The following is a 22,021-nucleotide window of genomic DNA, read 5'->3' as shown; positions in this document are numbered from 1 at the left end:
TAAATCATATTTTGGTCAATCACATGATAGAAATGTTTCCTCGATAAACACATCATTAAGAACTGCCATGACAGAAAAGATCAAATTACCTCATACATGCAGCGCCAGAGAGAGCCTGCTCTCCCACATGGGGGATGAGTAACCTAACAATTAGGCTAAACTGCCAATTACAAAACCTACACATGCACATCTCAAACACTCCTCCATCCTAAACTACAAGCCTGCAAAAACATCAGATATTAGGATTGCTCTCATAACCAGTGTTGAATTTTAAGTGTGTAAGGCAGTAGTGGCTACTGTCACAACAAATGTACTTATTAACTAAACAAAATTAAATAATTAAATAAATAAATAGTTCTTCTTTGTTGATATGAAAAAATATATGTAGTTATTTATTTAATTAAAATAAATTTTGTTTATGTAGTTACGCAGCCTGCCCAGCGATGAACTGGCGACCTGTCCAGGATGTATCCTGCCTTCTGCCAATGACTTCTGGGATAGGCTCATGATCCACAAGGATAGAAAAGTTTAGAAAATGTGTGTGCGTTTGTGTATATATATATATATATATATATATATATATATATATATATATAAATTATATATATATATATTAATTTGTTTTTGTAGTCTTTGTAGAAAAAGCTGTTGAAGTAAGGCTGACTGTGTCTTAGCCTTTAAGCGTACAAAAAATGCACCTGCAGCTGTTGGCATTTCCTTTCTATTTATTTTGTATAGTAGTGAATGGTGCTTTTGTGATTTTATATTTTGCTATTTGCTTAAAGGAGAGATTAGTTAGATTTCTGTTTATACACATAAAGAAATAGCTGTAGTTGTGACACTATTTTAATAACAACTTATTCGCTTCTCATATCGTCATCCTGATATCCAACAGCTTTATTGAACATCGCAATCTGTCAACATCATATAGCCCTATAATAAATCAGTTGCTGATAAATTATTAAAATGGAGATAAGTTATTAAAATAACTGTGAGTTGAAGCCCTACATAGCAGTAAACAAAACCCAAGAATACAGCCATGAAGTTTCACAAACACGGCCTCCTTCAGAGAACCGATCGTGACAAGGAACAAATAGGCCGACCAGGCGGCCGTACATCATTGCAGAAAAGAAGATTAACAGCAGTTGACGTCCCATGAGGGAAAGCAATAATGTTTGTGTCCTTGAGCTGTTTTCTTAATTCAGTTTTGCCATTTGCAGCTACGTACACAGCCTTTGTATCATTACAGTACAGTATGCTAGCACAATCAATCTCCATCCTAGTCCTGGGAGAGCCACTCTTCGCTCATTTTAGTGTTTTTCCTTCTCCATCACACCCCATCAGGTAATTATCAATGTCTTCATGAGTCATATCTGGTGCGTTGGATCAGGCTCTGCACAAAAATGTGCACTGTTAACCAGTACAGCCTAAAATCTTATCACAATATACTCTTCCATCACATTCAGCGCTGATAATTACTGACAGTTATGTATTATTCCTAATGCTCAATATTGAGTGTGAATGGTATTTTGAGTAATGAAGAACACAAAAGGTTTATTTTAATTTAACATTCAAAAATAGCTTGAGGTATATGAAAAATGTGTGTTTAAATACGTATTTGTGAAATACATAGGAATTTAAGAATATAAATGAAAATAATATTTTTACACGATTGAATTAATAAGAAAAGCTAGCTAGCTAACTGTCTCAGTGACTGGGAGATGCTACATAACAGTAATAATTACTTTATTTTTAGAGTATTCAATAGAAAAATGTAAAGGAAAATGTGCTGAGCACCACCTAGTGTACTGAAGCAGAAACGGCAGAAACAGAATGATAGAATCATGTTGTTGAAAATAATAAAACAAGCAATATCGATACAAAAGAAAAAGTTGTAAACTTTTTTTGTAAAAGTTTTAAAGGATGTAAACACGGCAACATATTTAATTTCAGCAAAAACGTAAAAGGGATAGGTCAGAATGACCAAATTTTCAAACAGGCATTAAAGTTTAAAAAAATCAAACATAAATAGATGCCTTCTCTAATGTTTTACATTCTCTTATTGAAGAAGAATGAGATGTGTGAACTCGGTATTCCACCAGAGGGCAGTGTAGTGCCTGTCGTACATTTTGCTCAGAGTTTCTAATCGTTCTACTCCAAAGAATGAAATAAAGAAAGACTACTGCAGCCGGCTAAAGGCTACTGCACCCCAGACAAGAAGCTTTGCAGCATCTCTGGCAGATAGTACAAAGCACAGCTATACCACATGGGAAGTTCAAGCTCATTTTACACACTATGTGTATAGATTTAATGGACAAAATTTAGTGATTTTAACATTCGTGTATCAGCTAACAAAGTCTTTACAAACTTACTGTTTGCCAGCTAAAAGTTACAAGGTGAAATATGATGTGGCTGGGCTAATAACATTAGCTAAGGTTTAAACAGATGCTTAGCTTTGTCTGTTACTAAAAACTTTTGCATGAACCCTTTTGATTTACCCCTTTCTAGGAGCAAATTTCAAGCTTATGCACCTAAAAAAGATGGTTCAAGATCTCTTTTGTAAAGGTAATGCTTATATTTAGAACCATGAGTTTTATACAGACTAATTTGCATGCTTAAATTGGTCTTTGCATGGTGAAATAGTTCTTCAGATTGATGTAGAATATGTTGTATATGGTTCTATATAGAACCTTTTTTGAAAATGGGATCAAAAATCAAAAAGGATTCTTCTACTGTCAGGATATCAAGCTTGTAACAATAGAAGAACCTTTTTTTGATAGAACCACTTTCAAAGAGACAACTTGCACCAATCTGAAGAACCATTTCACAATGCAAAGACCCATTTAAGCATGCAAATTATTCTATTATATATAACAGAACCAGTGCCTTTACTTAAGAACCCTTGAAGAACCATCTTTTTTAAGTGTTTACTATGGAGTACTGTCACTCTTGTTTCTGGTGTGTGGTAGCCCGTAGCCTTTAAAGTTATTATTTCAACTCATCTGAAGTAATACTTTACAAATTCAAAATCAAATCCCATCCCTAACACGTATTACTGACATTGAAGAAATGTTTGATTTTGATAAATATCATTATTATCACTCAGGCCTGCTGACATGACCGTCCTCCAGGGCTTTGGGCTGTGACCTGCTGTGTTTGAGGGTGACTGAGCTGTGTGTGATGTAAGCCAGCAGAAGTAACAGAGCTCACCACAGACTCTCGCCTCTTCTTACTGCGCTGTGAGGGGGAATTCTCCGGGGGGCCATCACACATCTCCTCCTGCCTCCTCTTACATACTCCATCTGAGACAAGACAGAGCAGTGTCAGTTCAGGGTCTATCTCTCAAAGTCAATCAATCAATCAATGCCACCCGGGATCGCCAGCCATAAGCAAGACTTGCCGTTAAACTCCACTCCAATCAGTGGTATTGATGGCGCCTAACTAATCAGGGGTGAGTTTCCCAACAGCATCATAGATCAAGAAATAACAGAACTCTCTCGAGCAGTTAAAGAGATCACTATACTATGATGCTTCCAGGAAACAGACCCAGTAAGACTTTTAAGACAGACAGATTAAATCAGTTCACATCCCTCCTCAATTTAAGCACAATTAATCAGATCCTTCTAAAAAATAAATGTTTATCTGTAATCGTCCATCAAAATCTTAAGACTTTTGGCTACTTGTAAAACATCCTCAGATTTTCTGATTATGCCACTGTGCACCAGCAGGCAGGGCAAAACAATATTTACCAATAATATCATGTTTCATTTCCCCTCCCACCACAACCGGAGAGAAAATGCACGGAGAGAAATGCACGGAGAGAAAATGCTCAGCTAGCTCAGACACACACTCTGATTTACTCTCAAATTTTGGTAATTTACACAGTACCAAACGACAATGCATTACAGTTTCACATTGACTTTAGCTTCTGTTTTGTATGAATGGTTGAAGTGAATTAAAATGAATCAGTACCTTCACTGCTAGACTTCTTCAACTGAGGTTTACATTTGGTCTCCTGAAAAATATACAGAAGGTTATGCTTAGTGACCACACAGCCAACCCTTCTGCACACTCATCACAATTTTTTTTGTATTCACTGTCTATGCACCAGAGAATGTCCCAAACATGTTTTGTTATACTGTATATTCCTGTATGTATAACGACAATAAGCATGAACTGAAACATATCAACATAGTTTAGTCTTTCAGCTCACCTATTTTTAACAACAGATTATTGGTGTCAAAGTCAATGTGTTATTTTAAATTAGTAACTGTTCATAACTGGAGCATTTTTTTAACATTGTTAATACATTTTCCTAGTTTGACCCTACAGTCTATTCTTAGTTGCAGGCTGAAATATATATATATATATATATATATATATATATATGCTACATCAGTGCTGCATTTTGCTTGTAATTGATACTTCAGACTTGACGTACTTTGGTGATGAACCACTGCAGTAGATGATTTAATTTTTGTTACATTTCTAAATGAAAATGTGCCATAACTTTTGCCGAAGGCACATTTTTTTTATTTATGTTTTATTTTTTTGCCCAATGTGTTAAATTCAGCAAATAAACAGTAATTGTGAATTAGAATGTAAAGAAGTGTGTTCTCTGTACAGGACATGTTCACTTATTTATATTCAGAAAATACATAAAACGTCATTTGACCAGGGGCACCTAAATTTTTGCATTTGACTGTGTGACACTCACTGGTTGGAACACACAACCTCTGTTCCTCTCACTGGACGTCGGTGATGAAAACTAACATTCTGATTGTATTTACTTAAATAGCTACAGTATAATCTGTTGCTTTTAAAATGAAAAAAGGTTCAAATTGAGGAAATAAGATACACAACCATGCAAAACAATGCAATCACAATTAATCAGTGTGAACGTGTGACAGCCCTAGAATAGATACATTAATGTAATATATTTAATTAATGTGGAAATAATGAACACATTTAAATCCAGTGCATCAGGTAAGTCTGCACTGCCTCTATCTTCACCTCTGATATGTCATCCTCTTCCTCAGACAGCAAGATCACTTCCTGAGCTGGAGTCACATTCTTCTCCGTCTTCACTGACCTGGATGACAACGCAACAAAAAAAATCAGAATACATTAAACTCAAGACCTGCTGCAAGTTACTGGACATGACAAATGGAACGCACCTGAGTGCACAAGCCACCTAAAATCCATCATCTTACCCTTCCAAAATCATAGAACTCCCTGATATCTCAATGTCCGACTCTGAGGATGAGTCCACCGTTATAGCCTCCGTGGCTCTGACGGCTCCAGGCCCTGAAGGACGCTTAGCCTCTGGAGTTTCTGGCACTGTGACATCTACAGTAAAAGGAAAAAGTGTTTATTTAAGATACAACTTATATATAGCTTTGCTAAATGAATGAAAATAGCACAATAGGTGCCAGTGCTGATGACAGGTCAACATGGGCGATATTGTTGGTACACTGTGATACTGACATTCTCATAATATTACTTTTCGGTTTTAGCAAAGCATTTGATAGATAATGAACATTATGTCCATTATATTAATGTCCATAAATAGTATTGTGTCTTTTCTGGAAATCTAGTTAAAGGGGAGGTCCAGTGAATTGTTCACGGTGGTTGTGATGGGAACCAGAGTTTAAAGCCTCCAAAGGCTCATTCTCAAAATGTCAAAATCCATGAAAAGGTTAAAATTACCCCCTTAAAGTTTTTATGATCGTTTTGAGTGCAAATTTTGGCTGTGGTGGGGGGGTACATGCAGGGCATCATAAGGCAAAACAGTGCACAAAGTAAAGGTATTAACTGTTTTACTATCATCAACATTACACATATAGCTCAGAAGACACATGTAGGTTCACTGGTGGTTCTTGATAGTTATTAAAATGGCTATATTTGTTGTAGTCATGGTGACCCCTGGTTCCCATCACCACCACTGTAAGCAATCTGACTGCTTACATCTCAACCCTTGAGTTATGCAGAAATTTTGATCAATTGGTCAAACTTCCCTTGAACATAAATATCATAAATGTATTCATAAAATATAGTATATTCAATAAACTGAGCCCATATGTGAAGTTAATCATAATTTCTCATAATTAAGAAGACTTTTAACCACAAATGTGCTTGTGAATACAAACGTGTCTACATTTTAACATTAGCTACATTCTTACAAAAGATGGTTCTTCATAGGTTCTTTAGTAAAGTGAATGGTTATAGCTACATAGAACCATTTGCATGTTTAAATGGTTCTTCAGACTGATGGAGAATGCATTGTGTCCTATACAGAACCTTTTTTTAAATGGTTCTATTTAGGGCCAAAAAGTGTTCTTATATTGTTACAAGTTTGCCATCGTAGCAATAGAAGAACCCTTGTTGGTGTTATTTAGAGCGCAAAAAGGTTCTATATAGAACTATATACGCAACACATTCAATCTGATGAACCATCTCACCAGGCAAAAAACATTTTGAATGGCTCTACACACGTGAATGATTCTATACATGGTTCTAAATAGAGCTATTGCTTTCACTAAAGAACCCCTGAAGAACCTTCTTTTTAAAGAGTGAACCCAGGGCTGTTTTTGATGTACTGTACTTTCGTGCAAATGAACTTGTCAACAGAAAAGTGACTTGCGTTTGTGAACATTGTACGTCAACACAACAACAACCAAAGAACGTACGTTAAATGGGCAGAAATGTGTTAACTTTATACATACATTCACGAGGGGACTGAAAAATAAAACACAGACTGTCTCTGCCTACCGGTGGAATCCGCATGAATTTGAGAAAATGGCTCATCTTTGTTCCTCATTGTTCAAGTTGCAGAACCTCAGAAAAACCGGACCAGACCGCAGGTCCAGATGTATAGCTTCATATATATTCACAAAAGCAAAACAGATGACATTTAGTCCGACGTATGTCACGCTGAAGCTCTTCTGGAGTACCGAAATTAACCGGTTAGCCAGGTTAGCTAACAAAGAATGTCATGTTTCTCGCTACCTATATCTGGCAACCCGACAAGCTAAAATCTCATTTAGCTTCTTTTTTTCAGATAATAACTGACTACAAGTAATCGGCTGTGCCTCATCGCGAGCTTTGAGACATTCTGAAATGACAAACCACTCTGCTGTGTTGTGTCAATGAGAAATATTTGAATAAAATAATGTAAATTTGATTCAAAGAACCTCGCAGCTGTAGCGCTATTTTTCCCCGCACCCGTTATCTGGAAAGCCCGCCTATCCTGCGCTACAATTGGTTAGTGGTTCATACTCACCCGAGTTCGCCGAACATCTAGCCAATCGTAGCGCAAGTGTTGGGACGATACTAGCCAATCAAAAAAGCAGAAGTGCGGGACTTGTCGAAATACGGGTGAGAAAAAAAATAAAGCGCAACCGTACTGTTTATAACTACGGTGGCCGTGTTGCTAGCTATCGTTTTCGAAAACGCGTTCTCCGTGGAGAAAGAAACAGACACAGCTGCCTCTGCCACAGTAAAACAAACTTAAAAACGGCTTCACTGTGACTGGAAACTACCTGGGAATCATAAAAACATAATTTCTCTCCTCACTCTTGTATTATTTGGAATAACCAAGACTTTCTTCACTGGGGTAAAAGTATGAACATTAATCGATGGTTAGATAAAATATTTGTGATGAATCTTATGAATGAGCAAGGGGATGTTTATTCTTTTCAAGGGATGATGGGAAAAACAGGACTTGCCCTTAAGCGTAAAGACTGTGATACGGTTATTAAAGGGGAATTACACCAATTTTCACAATTTCTGCATAATTAAATGGTTAAGATGTAAAGAGTCATTCAGAGTGGTTTGGTCCGTTCTAGAGAAACTTACAGAGTCAGAATTGTTAACAGAGGTAGTGATAGGAACCAGACGTCCACCTCTAAAAGCTTCCTCACAGGAGGTTATTACATGAAACGGTTATAAATACTTTGTTTTAAGTTCATTTTGAGAGGAAGGTTTTGGTTCTAGATATATCTTTTAAAATCAGTTAATGGCTACATGCAGGTCATGAATGCATTTTAAAAAGCTCCCCTTAATCGCTTTTTCTGTTCAGATCAACTTGAGAGTTTAGAACATTTCATTTTTAATGAGATCTTGTTTCATGTTTTTGGACAGAAGTCACAGAATGACTCTTTGGTGTTTATTTTGTACTACAGCTTGTAAAAATACCGTGGTGTCCATCACTGGCCGTGCTACCATGAGAAGCTTAGGAGGTGTGCTTCAACAACAAAGGCGCATGGGAGCCACGTTCCACACAGCTGCTCCCGGCATTACAGCTTGACGACAGCTTTCACTGTGATGCAGCACTACATGTGCTTGTGGATCTGCTGCCGGAGCAACATGGCGACCTAGCGGTGTTGACCACAGCCCTCCAGTGATACTCCAGGCAGGCATCAGTGGTGTGGATGGCCAGACAGCTGGTCCCGGGAGTTCAAGGCTGAAGGAAGAGTGTAAGCATACTAGTGGCAGAGCTGAGCACAGTGGTTCGGCAGGCATATCCGGTGTTCGAGGAGACTGCGCAGGAAAAGTTAGCACTGAAGCACTTCCTGTGTACGCTGCTGCCAGAGGAGCTGAGATGGCACGTGCAGCTCGACACCACAGCAGCTGCCACCAAAGCAGAGAGAGTAGAACAAGAATACAACAAGGCAAGTAACACAGTGTTGTGTGGCAGAGGAGCTCATGCAGAGCGGCCCCAGAGCGAATGGGTGCTGGCGATGCTGGAAGAGGGGACACTGCACCAGTCAATTCTGCAAAACCTAAGGCGGCGGGAAAGCCAGCCCTGGAAGATTGGCTACCGCTGCGCACCTTAGGTCAGCATAGATGGGAAATGAGTGCAGCATAGACTGGAAACGGCTCACTGCCCTCATTGATACTGTTTCATCAGTGTTACTGCTATGTCCAGGCGTGTTTCCTCACACTGAGAGCGGCACACCTGCCAACTGGGAAGTGCCGACTGTCCAACTCAATTGATGTGAGAGGAAGGACTTGGCTCCCGGCTGTGATAGCTTGTGCCTACACACATTGCACACATTCTCACTTTGGACTTCTTCACAGCAGCCAGGGCCTTTCTCAACCTCAGAAAGGGAACACTGGGCTTGGAGACAGGACAAGTGAAGCCACTTGTGGTGGCTAGTGCCGGAGCCAAACCCGAGAGTCGGGGCTCCCTGTGGGGGAAGCCACTGGCCCTGGAGGAGCTGAACATGCAGCCTCAGAGTCGGTTGGTGGATCTCCAGGGCGGGCCGCACTGTCAGGTTGAGGGCACCATGGCTTTTTGCAGGTTAATGCTAGGGGTTCTTTTATTGTTATGGTGTTAAGCTTGTATACAATAGAACACTTTTTGGTGCTATACAGAGCCATTTCTATGTAGAATCACATACAACACATTCTCTACTAACCTGAAGAACCATTGCACCATACATAGAACTGTTTAAGCATGAAACCATTGCCTTTACTAAAGAACACTTGAAGTACCATCTTTTTTTAAGAGTGTACAATTATTGTTGCTATTAGAGCTACACGAGTCTCCTGAACAAATTGTGAATGATTTAATTTGACATGTGCCTTTTTGTTTTTGTGTTCTTCTGCTTACAAGAGCTGTATTCCTCTATTGAATTTATGATTCATATGTGCTTCCCTCATAATGCAATTGTGAGTGTAATGAGTATCAATAAAAAAAAAAAACAACTGGCTGGAAAAGTTTATTGTTTTGTTTTTTTCCTTCATTTGCTCCCAGCTCACAGACAGCCTCCTCTCAGCCGTCTGACCATGGAAAGGAGAGTCATCACTGGGATCTGAACTCATTATCACTCACAGTTATTTGTGCTACAGGTAACTGTCCTTAATCTAAGCTCTGCCTAAGCCACACTCTTAAAAAAGATGGTACTTCAAGGGTTCTTTAGTAAAGAAAATGGTTCTATATAGAACCATGAATACTCAGAGAATCCTTTGCATGATTAAAGAGTTGTTTGTATCGTGAAAATGTTCTTCAGACTGTGCTGTAGATGGTTCTGTGTGGAGCCTTTTTGAAAAGGATTCTATAAAACAACAAAAAAGGTTTTTCTATTGTTACAATATCAAGCTTGTTACAATAGAAAAACCCTTTTTGGTGCTTTATAGAGCTCCTTTCAAGAAGGTGCCATATAGAACCAGGGTTCTTTAGTAAAGAAAATGGTTCTATATAGAACCGTGAACACTTAAAGAACCCTTTGCATGAATCATGGGTTTATTGCTAACCTAAACCTAACCTCAACCCTAAATTTAATTAATCTTATCCTCATTTCTATAAAGTAAAAGCCTGTTTATATTGCGTTGTCTGGATATACATCATTATGAATGTCTCTCTCCTGTTGAATGCAGGTTTACCAGAGGGGTTCAATAACACAGATTGATTTAGCATTAGCAATGCTGCATTATTCCAACTACAAGCAAACCTAACAGACCATTAAATTAGTTTCACTTTCATATGATAATTATAAAAATAAATCAATTACTAGGATATTGGAATATTGGAATTGCATCACTCAAAGCCATGAAATGAGCAATTCACAAATGAATCGTTCTTTTGAACGACGCTTTTACATGAGTCAATTCACAAACAAACACTTTTTTTTATCATCTCCTCACGTAATGTTCACAAGCTAGCTATGTTTGCATTCAGTCGTGTCCACAAATATTTGGGCTAATTTTCCACCACAGTGTATTGGAATTCAATAATGAATATGAGCTCAAAGCGCAGACAGCTTTAAACTGAGGAAATTTACATCCAAATCGGGTGAGGAATTATAGTTCATTTGTATTTTTCAGTATTACACTGTATTATTCAATAGTTTACTGTTTTTTTGAATGACCTGTATTCTGAATACACTGACTATAAACCAAATTTGAATCTTGAACCTTGAATCATTTTCATACATCTTTTTTTCAGGACTCAAAACATAAAGTGTGGCCTAATCAACTATGATGCATTCTCAGCCCTTAGAGGTTGACAATAATGTATGCAACATTCTGGAGCACTGTACATAAAAGAATAAATCTCAGGAATGCTGCATGTTAGAGTATTGTTTTTATTTTTTCTGGAAGGGTGGCATTGTGCCATTCAAATGAGGGCTCCACTGCGATTGCATCCCTTTCAGAAGCTTGGTAATCCAGGCTTGAACCTCACTGTCTTTTGGAGACTTTGTAAAATAAATCCATCATGACAAATCCAACACTGAATGTCTGTTATTATTTATTTATTTCTCTATGTTGAAGAGTTATTGTTGTTGTTAGCATGGCTTAGGTGTCTACTGACACTTTAGCTTCAGTCTGTCAACCAATCAGAGGCTGTGTTCCTAACTTGTCGACCAATCAGACTCTGCGTTCCTGACTTGTCGACAGCACAACGCTACCCTTCTGGGCAAAATAGAAAGCATGCAGCATTCCTGAGATTTATTCCTTTATGTATTACATCCTTTGATGTTGCATACAACATCGTTGATCTGTACGTGTTAAAAGGAAAGAACACACAGGTGAGCACAGAAGCACCAAAAGACCCAGAAGACAACATGGAAAACAAATGTGTTGGATGACTCTGTGGGAAAAAAGCCCCTTAAGAAGAGTTGGATAGATAAACAACACCTTACATGAGGTGAGGAGAAGGTTTCACCAGAGTAAATACAGGGGGTTTACCACTGATAAGCCTCAAAACCAGGAAGACCAGATTAGCGTTTACCAAAAAACATCAAAAACAGGATAGTTCTGAAACAACATCTCACGGCAAATATCAACTTGCACTAGAATGATGGGAAGAGTAAAGTGTAGAGAAGGGAAGGAACTGCTCATGATCCAAAGCACACCACCTCATCTGTAAAGCATGGTGGAGGTAGTGTTAAGGCATGGGCAAGCATGGCTGCCAATGGTACTGGTATCTGGTCTGATTCAGCCAACCTCACTCCAATTCAGCATGCATTTCACTGAAGGCAAAACTGAAGGTAAATAAGAACAAGCAGGAAGTGAAGACGGCCCCAGCATCTGGTGAAGACTATGGGTTCCAAACTTCAGGTAGTCATTGAGTGCAAAAGATTGGTCAAGTACTAAAAATGAGAATTTAATTTAGAATTGTTAGTTTGTCCAATTACTTAATTACTAATTATTTATTTCTGTTGTAGTCACGGCCTGGTTCCTGAGTCTCTAACATCAACCGTTTTACACCAAACCACTCTGAATGACTCTGCTTACATCTCAAACACTGAATTATGCAGATATGTTTTCTAAAATTGGTGGAATTCCTCTGTGAAAGGTTGTTTGAATATTGAAATGGTTCTTCTGATTGATGAAGAATGTGTTCCATGTAGAACCTTTTTGAAAATGGTTCCGTAGAGCACCAAAATGGTTTTTCTATCGTGTATGATGTCAAGCTTGTAGCAACAGAAGAACCCTTTTGTATTTGTATAAGGTTCTACATAGAATCATGTACAACACATTCTCCAACAATTGGACCACCCTGCAAAGAACCATTCAAGCATGCAAATGGTTCTATACGGAACTTAGGTGTGGTCTTTCCTAAAGACTCCTTGAAGAACTATCTTTTTAAGAGTGTACCATATCGAGTTGGGACTAAATTCTTGTTTTCTCATATTCTTCATTTGAAATATAATGATTTTCGCCCTAAAAAGTCTTTAGCTTTTTGCTGATGTCACCATGCACCAGAGGGCAGGACAACTGACATGGAGAGTCATGGAGAGAAAACACTCAGCTCATACAGCATAGTACAGAAAGAGTCATCCATACCTCACCACTATAACTTAAGTGTGCAAAGAGTTTTTTAGGAGTGTATCCTAAACACTGTTCCTGAATGCTGAGTGGTAATGGACTGTGTGTTTGATTCATCCAGATGGACAGTGTGATAGAATGATAGAATTCCACATAGAAAAATAAACAAAGCGTAATATCTCCAGATTTAACCACAAAAGATAATATTAAAAATGAAAACATTGCATCCTTTGATCGCCTTATTCTTTTTTACAATGCCTTTATTATACCATATTTTTTATTGTTCCCTTATTGCATCTTTTTAATTATATTTTTATTACACTTTTAACAACTAATTTACTTAATTTGTTGTTACATCTATTCTTAGTTATATGTTTATTATGCCCTTTATTATGCTTTTATACATCCTTAAAAACAGGGGTTCTTCAAGAGTTCTTTATATAAAACCCTTTTGGGCTAAAGGGTGTACATTGTTATTTGAATACCTTATTTTATAAGTCATGTATTATAGCTTTATTACATCTTTTCATTATAAATGTGTTATGTATTTTTGTCATACCTTTAATACGTCTTCTTTTTATTACATCTTTACTATAGCTTTATTATATCTTATTTAATTGTATGTTTATTGTAGCTGCATTACTCCTGAACTATGCCTTTGATTATTCCTTTACTACACCCTACTTTAAGTTATACGTTTATTCTAGCTTTCTTACAGCTTTTTAATGTGTATTATGCATTTTATTACACCTTTATTACATCTTTTCATGTTTATCGAAGCCTTTTATGTTAGAATGGATTATACATTTCATTACACTTGATTTCAGTTTAATTCTATCATGCCTTTATTATACCCTTATTACTGTTTGTGTATTCTAGCTTTATTGCACCCTTTTGTTATAAATGTATTATGCTTTGTTATACCTTTATTTTATATTTGTCATAGCTTTATTACACTTTTTTGTTATAAACGTATAATGCCGTTTTATTATAGCTTTATTACACCTTATTACCTTTTAATAATACGTTTGTTATAACTTTTTTGTTATACATTTATTGTGCCGTTTTATAATACCGTTATAACATTTCAACTGAACATTTTTATGGTTATTTTTCTTTCTCATTTTTATTATTCCTGCATCAGACTGTATTTTCTGAATGATCTCTTCTTACAGTTTTTTTCCTCTCTCTCTTACTCTCTCTCTCTCTATCTCTCTCTCTCTCTCTCTCTCTCTCTCTCTCCCCCGGCTCTCCTCCAATCAGCTCGCGCGCTGGCCTGTGTTTCCGGTAGCCGCGTGGTCTCCCGTCCCGCCGCCGCCGCCGCTCGGGGCAGCGCGTGCGATGGGAAGCCCACTGCGGCTGCGGCCGGAGCTCTACTACCACCATCAGCAGCATCAGCAGCATCAGCAGCGCGGGCACCGAGGCAGCCAGGCGAGCGCGAGCCCGAGCGAGCACGCGCCCTCCAGCCATGCGAGCTGCTCGAGACTTCATCCTCAGCCTCCTCTTCATCTCCACCCTCCTCTTCCTCCTCCGCCTCCCGCTGCTGCTCAGTGCGACGCGGCCATGAGCGGCTGCAGCCGGTATAACGGCGGCGTGATGCGCCGCAGCCTGCACGAGTTCGACTCCGAGTCGCAGCCGCTGAGGCCCGCGTGCGCCGGCGCGTGCGCCAGCGACGCCGCGCCGTACCCGGACGTCTCCGTGTCCTCCTCCAAGCCCGACGGAGGAGCAGGAGGAGGAGGAGGAGGAGGCGGGGGCGCGAGCGGCGGCGCGGCCGGGCAGCAGCGCGCCAAATCGGGCAAGAAGAAGAACCAGAACATCGGCCAGAAGCTCGGCCACCGCAGGGCGCTGTTCGAGAAGCGCAAGCGCCTCAGCGACTACGCGCTCATCTTCGGCATGTTCGGCATCGTGGTGATGGTCATAGAGACCGAGCTCTCGTGGGGGGCGTACGGCAAGGTACGACCACTGCACCCAAAACAGAGGACAGTCAGCATTTCACTGTATCTGCCTTGGTGCTTGATTCAGTAACGCGCGCTCAGTTAATTCAGACGGATCACAGAAAAAAGTGAATGGAGTTATGCTAATGAGCCCCACTCATCATGTTTATGCATGCGAGTGTTTTGCATACATTAAATAAACTTAATACGCTTATGTTTACTAGACGTTAAAAAAGAGGCAACACAAGTTAGTAGATTTAAGTTAAATCTACATTCTTAACCGAGAAGAGTTCTATAAAGCACCGAAAAGGTTCTTTAACTTTGGACAATAGTGCAACCCTTTTTGATACTTTCTAGAACCAGTTTAAAAGGTTATTTAACGAACCATATACAACAATGTTTAACTCTTTAAATGTTTAGCATTTAACTGATTAAACATGCAGAAAGTTATTTGAGTTGTTATGGTTCTACATGGTTCTCTAGCCTCACTAAAGAACATTTAAATAGCAAAAACAATTCTCTGACTTGCAACAATAGCAGAACCTTTTTAGTACTTACTTATTTTATAAAACCATTTTAAAAGGTTCTGTAAGTACAGTCATGTATAATGGCACAACAAACTATTTAAACATTCAAAAGGTTCTATGTCTTGTACTAGTACTGGAGCCTTTTGGTACTAGGTCAATATAGAAAGTTCTTTAAGTTGTCATGGTTCTACATGGTTCTCACCCCCCCCCACCCCCGGCTGAAGAACCTTTGAAGAATCATTTTTTTACAAAAAGTTTTGTGACTTGCTACTTAAAAATAGCAGAACCTATTTTAATTCTTCTTATATGGAACCATTTTTAAGGTTCTACAAAGAACAGTCATGTTTAAATATTCCAAAGGTCCTATGACTTGTAACAATAGTGGAACCCTTTTTGGTACTAGGTCTATATGGAACCATTTTTAAAAGCTTCTTTAAAGAACCATAAATAACAGTTTCTCCATCATAGAGAAGAACCATTTAACCGTGCAGAGAACCACTTAAGCATGCAGAAAGTACTTTGAGTTGTCATGGTTCTACATGGTTCTCTACCCTCACTAAAGAACCTTTGAAGAACACTTTTTACAAAAAGTTCTGTGACTTGCAACAACTTTTTAAAAAGTACTTTCTATATAGAACCATTTTAAAAGGATTTTGTAAAGAACAGTCACGTTTAATAACACAAAAATAAAATTATTTAAACATTCAAAAGGATCTTTGACTTGTAACAGTGGCAGAACCCTTATTGGTACTAGGCTATAGAACCATATTTAAAAGGTTCTTTAAAGAACCATATATAACAGTTTCTCCATCCCAGGGAAGAACCATTTAACTGTGCAAAGAACTATTTAAACATTCAGAAGGATCTTTGACCTGTAACAGTAGCAGAACCCTTTGTGGTACCAGTAAAACAAGTAAAACAATAAGGTTGCAATGACCAAACAAATGCTCAAGTAAAGCTGACAAATCACTGTATTTCACTGAAACCACACTGACTCAGTTTGACTTACTTACATCCATTAAGATCAATGAGAGACATGATTTAAAAATGTCATTTATATATATATATATATATATATATATATATATGTGGGGTTTCAAATTTGTCAAATTTTCTGCTTAACTGAGTGTTTGAGATGTAAACAGAGTCGTTCAGAGTGGTTTGGTGTGAAATGGTTGATTGTAGAGACTCAGATTTCTTTACAGTGGTGGTGATAGGAACCAGGGATCGCCATGACTACAAAACAAATATAGACATTTTATTTACTATCCAAAACCACCAGTGAACCTACACGAGTCTTCTGAGTTTTTATATGTAATAGTGAAGATAAAATAGTGGAAAAACTGAAAACAATACATTTTCTTTCAGGACTGTTTTGCTTTACAGTGCCCTGCATGGTACGTCCACCATGAATGAACATTAAAATACATTCTGGCTCAAAATTTGTTTGAAAATCTATTGTAAAATAATGTGGCAGACGTCAGGCAGTGTATTCATAACCATTTTTATATAATAACTTTCTGTGAGGGAGCTTTTAGAGGTGGACATCTGGTTCCTATCACCACCACTGTGAAAAATTCTGATTCTGTAAGTTTCTCTAGAACAGGGCATTTCACACCAAACCACATCTCAACCATTTAATTATGCAGATGTTTTGACTTGTTGGGTTGATTATCATGTAATCTGTAATACTAGCTTCTAATACATGGTCATTTCATTGAGTTTTGGTAACAAAATAAACCCCCAAAAACCACAATCCCAAAAGTCTCACCCTGATATATAGTAAATGACTCAAAAAAGAGTGTGAGGCAGTTGTGCATTTTTACACTAATATGTTTTGGATTTTTCAGTACTTTATTGAACTTTTTTGTTACACCATTATTAATTACCAATGGTCCTATTACATGCTGTGTTGATTTTTTAAGTGCAAATAAGTAATCACATCCTCTACAGAGAACACATTTCTATACACTTTATTGTTTATATGCTGAATTTAACATATTGAAAAATAAAATAAAATAAATAGATAGTGTTAAAAGGGCCCATTTTTTAAAAGAAGAAATATTAATATAGTTTGTTAACACTGTTAAAGTTTTAAAACATCCCATTCACTCCCCAGGCCATATATTGAAATTAAGCTGCAATTCATTGTTACTGTGATGTCATGAAAACCAACTTATTTACATATACCCGCCCACTCATCCCGAAGTTATAAAGAGTGTTTCAGCCTGGACTGCCGGCAGCCAGTTAGAACAGAGCTCATTTACATACATCATGCTTAAAAGCACAGTGACAAAACCAGCCCTTTTAATTGTAAGAGAATAAAGACTGGTGGCCATGTAAAACAAACCGATACAAACCCACACAGATATTATAAATAGACCTCAGTGACAAGAATGAAACTCAAGAAAAATGTAGGATATGGGCCCTTAAACTTATTTTCACTTAGAAAATCAACAAAGCATGTCATTTGACTGAATGTTCAAACCTTTGCACACGACTGTAGGTCAAAATCCAATACAGTCTTGAGCAAAATGATCATTTTGTAAAGTGCAGTGGAAAAAAACTGTTGTAAAAGGTCACTTTGTTTGTCTTTCACTCAGTAATAAGCTTTCACTATCCTTAAAAGTCCGTTATGGTCAGAAGGGAGAAGATGTGCTCCCTAAAGCGCCCTTGCAGCTCATTTTTACAGCGTCAGGGACTTTTGTTAGAAGATGCAGCTGTATCCGCCCGAATGACGTGAATTGGAATGAATTGCTTCAGAGCATTTAGAAGCAGAAAACACTAACGGATTGGTTCTCATGCGCATGTCCCAGCTTAATGAACATTTACGCACATAAATATTTTGGTAGGTAAAAGGATAGGACTTGTGGGTACTTGAAACTTTGCATGTGCGTTTGGCTGCTTTAAATAGAATGAGCTGAATGTCTTTTCTTTGCTTCTTTTTCAGGACTCCTTGTATTCGTTAGCCCTAAAATGCCTGATAAGCCTTTCTACAATCATCCTTCTCGGTTTAATCATCATATATCATGCCAGAGAGATTCAGGTAACATACTATATTCAGATTTCACTCTTTCTGCTTTACTGAGACCATTATTTTTTGCTGTACTACATGGCCAAACATATGTGGACACCACTCCTTATTACTGAGTTCATGTGTTTCAGCCGCACCTATTACTGACAGGTGTGTAAATACCAACCACATAGCCAGGCAATCTCCATAGATAGAACTCTGGCAGTAGAATGGGTCGCACTGAAGAGCTCAGTGACTTTAAACATGGCACTGTCATAGGATGCCACCTCTGCCACAAGTCTGGAACCCTCTAGGAAAAATTACAGCTCAGCCACAAAGCGGTAGATCATTCAAACTTACAGAGCGGAGCCTCCAAGTGCTGAAGCACATCAATCCTTTGTTGCATCACTCACTACAGAGTTTTAAACTGCCTCTGGACGCAACATTAGCACAAGAACTGTGCATTAGGAGCTTCTTGAAAAGTGTTTCAATGGTCATGAAGCTGCACACAAGCCTAAGATCACTATGCGCAGTGCCAAGAGTCGGCTGGAGTGGTGTAAAGCATGCCACCACTGGACTCAGTGGAAGCGTGTTCTCTGGAGTGATGAATTCATGAGTCTGATGGACAACTACCTACCAGAATGCATTGTGTCAGCACTAAAGTTTGGTGGAGGAGGGATAATGGTCTGGGACTGTTTTTCAGGGTTTGTGCCCCTTTAGTGAAGGGTAATGTTAATGCTACAGCATACAGACATTTTACACAATTATACATCTTTGTGGAAACAGTTTGGGGAAGATCCTTTCCTTTTCCAGCATTACTGTGCTCCTGTACACATAGCAAGTTCCATAAAGAGTGGCCTGCACAGAGCCCTGACTAATGAGTACCTTTGGGATGAACTGGAACGTTGGTTGTGAGCCAGGCCTTCTCGTCCAACTTCAGTGTCTCGCTTTACAAATGCTCTTTTGACTGAACAGGCACAAATTCTCACAGACACACTCCAAAATCTTGTGGAAAGCCTTGTTCTTCTGCAGAAGAGTGGAGGCTATTATAAAAGAAGGGGTCAACTACATTTTAATGCCTGTGATTTTGTAAATGGATGTCAAACAAGCTCATATAGGTGTGATGTATAGGTGTCCACATACTTTTGGCAATGCGCTGTGTTTAAAAAAAAGAGTCCAGTGATCTGTGGCACATCCTCTTTACCCAAGACATGTGTTCAAGGGCACTTAAAGTAATAGTTATGATGACAGAATTAAGTGGATTATGTTGGATTGAAGTGTATATTTCATCCCTAATGGCCTAATCAAATTATTCTGTGAAATCCCCTCGAGGCTCACTGACCCTGTTACAGCTTTACGATGGGGGCAGCTGTTTGACCCAAATAAGTACGCTGGCACAAAATCTTGGATTTGTTTGGCATCATTACTAGAGGTATAACGATCATTGGTTCAAATTCAGAGGGGGGACCCACTTTTTGATATTGTGAGGTAATTTTTGTAGGGTAGCAGGATGGTTTTCAAAAAATGTACATGGCTCATATTATTGATGATATTTACATTGGATCCCCCCACAAGTCATATTGTGCTGTGCTTACAACCTAAAACAGAGACTGCATATGTGAAAACACATTGCACGCATGCTTAGCTCTGTCAGTGTGCAGCAGGGCTTAGCCCCTTTCTGCACGCCCCCTAGTGGCCATTCTGCCCACAGAACAGAAGCTGACTGAGATCTTTGAATTAATATGATCAAAAAAATATTTTTCCAGAGTCTCTGTTATTAGATGAACTAGGACACTGTTGTCTCTCTGTGTGTGAAATGTTGTGACTCAACTGTGTTGAGCTGCCAGTGAGCAATGAGGGGTGAAAAGGGAGGAATGAGAACTTCCTGCTGTGAAAAACAGTTCACACCTCTCCACAAAGACAGCTGTGCCTAGAAATAGACAACTGCATCTTTCTTTATATCAAACAGTCTTGTACATCTGATACAATAAAAAATAGCATTTAAACAAAATAAAACACTTATAAATGTTATCTTTCTCACATACGAAGATGAAAATCCAATTCACTACAAATTTTATCGAAATATATTCCATCATTGTTACAAAACAGGTGAAAATTGCTTTTAATGGCTACTGTGAAAAAGGGTTAATGAAGCAGGTAGCTTAAGGCCTAACAAAGCAGTCAGATATGTCATTTTTTTGAAAGTGTTTTTTGTTTTTGTGTTTTAATACTAATATCTAAACCATTAGACATGATGTAAATATGATAACTCAGCATACTTTGTTAACCTAGTGTTATAAATCAAGTCTGCAACTTTTATATGATGCTAGCGTTGTATGTAGGCTTTGGTCTCTCAGTGTTGGTCCCCACTTTTTGCACCTCTGGAAACTATACACATATTTTAATGCAATATGAGTCGATTTGATCTTCGATGTTTTATGTGTTAAATGTTTCGATTCTGAAGAGCTTCAGTTCTATACTACATAGCTACATACTACATGTCAAACCATCGTTCTAACAATTGATAAATATTAAACAGTGCTGCTAACTAGGAGAGAGAAGCTGGTTAGCATTAGCTTAGTTAGCATGATCACAGCTCTGCTCACCACAGAACATGTTTGATTCTGACTAATTAAAGTGCAAACACTAATTTTTATGATGATGACTCAAGTCTGATAGAAGAAAGTGGAGTGACTGGCATTGAAGAGACAGAAAGGCTAAATTAGTTTTGTGGTGTTTGGTTCTGTGAGTACCCTAACGTTAGCTTAGCGAGCAGACTACAAACAGTGCCACACACTATGGTACAGGTTTGATTCTGACTAACTGCTAATCTGCTGAAACAAGATAAAAACTAATGTCTGAGAGAGTTAAAGTGGAGTGACTGACAGAAAGCTGAAATCAAACCTGTTCTGTGGTGTTTAAGACTGTAGTGTTTGGCTAAGCTAAGGATAGCTTAGTTAGCAGGCCAAACATGCCACACAGCTGCGAGTCGAGTAAAAGCAATATTGAACATGTTTTGTGGTGAGTGGAGCTCTTAGCCATTGCTGAGCCGCTATCATGCTTAGTTTTGAGTTTTTACCTGGCTCTGATTATCTCCTCTTTGTGTCAGCACTGTGTGGTGAGCTTCCATACTACTAATCAGTGACCCCTTTATAAAATAAATGGGGAGAATGAGTTTATTTGGGTACTCAGACGTGAAATTTGAAATGCTAGTATCATTTTTTCCGTTGTTATAATTACTTCCAAAATGAAAACATCGTCAGACCCAGTGATTAGTCTGGCAAAATGCAGCTGGCTAGTTACATTTATATTCTCAGCCCAATTTGATGTAAAATGTTTCTCTTTCCATATGAAATTCATCCATCATTTTCGTAAGACGTGGTCTGAAAAGGCAGAGTGACTTGCAGCTGCACACGCACACCATATTTTACCCTGTTTTTTTCTGATGACTCAGTAATAATACTTCTTCCAGTTTTTACAAGGAATTGTGCAGTATTAAAATACTTGCATACAACATTTACAAACAAGCACAATATAATATATCAATACATTTAGTGTCTGAATTTCATTTTGGCAATAATTGCTTTGCTGTGATATATTTTGCTCATGCAGGAATGATGTACACATTTAAATCATGTAAATTATATACATTTCTCAGTTCATAATAACAGCACTAGGAGCTAATTTAGTACTTCTGAGTTCACTGTAGGGCTGTACAATATAGCATACTTTTATCGTTATCGCAATAATTTACCTGATAAATACATTGT

General features: G+C 38.3%; 2 protein-coding genes across 2 annotated transcripts in view; one reads left to right on the top strand and one right to left on the bottom strand.

Annotated features, from left to right (window-relative positions):
* Positions 1–7,236, bottom strand: part of smarcad1b (SWI/SNF-related, matrix-associated actin-dependent regulator of chromatin, subfamily a, containing DEAD/H box 1 b) — a 35,319-nt gene extending 28,083 nt beyond the window's left edge. The window contains exons 1-6 of the mRNA XM_036595493.1: positions 7,194–7,236; positions 6,772–6,877; positions 5,214–5,349; positions 5,014–5,092; positions 3,973–4,015; positions 3,211–3,302 (exon numbers count right to left, since the gene is read on the bottom strand). Of these exons, the coding sequence (XP_036451386.1) occupies positions 3,211–3,302; positions 3,973–4,015; positions 5,014–5,092; positions 5,214–5,349; positions 6,772–6,820 (399 nt within the window). The 5' untranslated portion in view covers positions 6,821–6,877; positions 7,194–7,236. The remainder of the gene's footprint in view (positions 1–3,210; positions 3,303–3,972; positions 4,016–5,013; positions 5,093–5,213; positions 5,350–6,771; positions 6,878–7,193) is intronic.
* Positions 7,237–14,118: 6,882 nt separating this feature from the next.
* Positions 14,119–22,021, top strand: part of kcnn2 (potassium calcium-activated channel subfamily N member 2) — a 73,517-nt gene continuing 65,614 nt past the window's right edge. Inside the window, exons 1-2 of the mRNA XM_036594932.1 lie at positions 14,119–14,730; positions 18,189–18,284. Coding sequence (XP_036450825.1) covers positions 14,119–14,730; positions 18,189–18,284 — 708 coding nt within the window. The remainder of the gene's footprint in view (positions 14,731–18,188; positions 18,285–22,021) is intronic.

This window comes from Colossoma macropomum, unplaced genomic scaffold (genome assembly GCF_904425465.1).
Source record: "Colossoma macropomum unplaced genomic scaffold, Colossoma_macropomum, whole genome shotgun sequence".
In the NCBI taxonomy this organism is placed as follows: domain Eukaryota; kingdom Metazoa; phylum Chordata; class Actinopteri; order Characiformes; family Serrasalmidae; genus Colossoma; species Colossoma macropomum.
The sequence above is the reverse complement of the archived record's forward strand: the minus strand, read 5'-3'. Positions and strand labels throughout refer to the sequence as shown.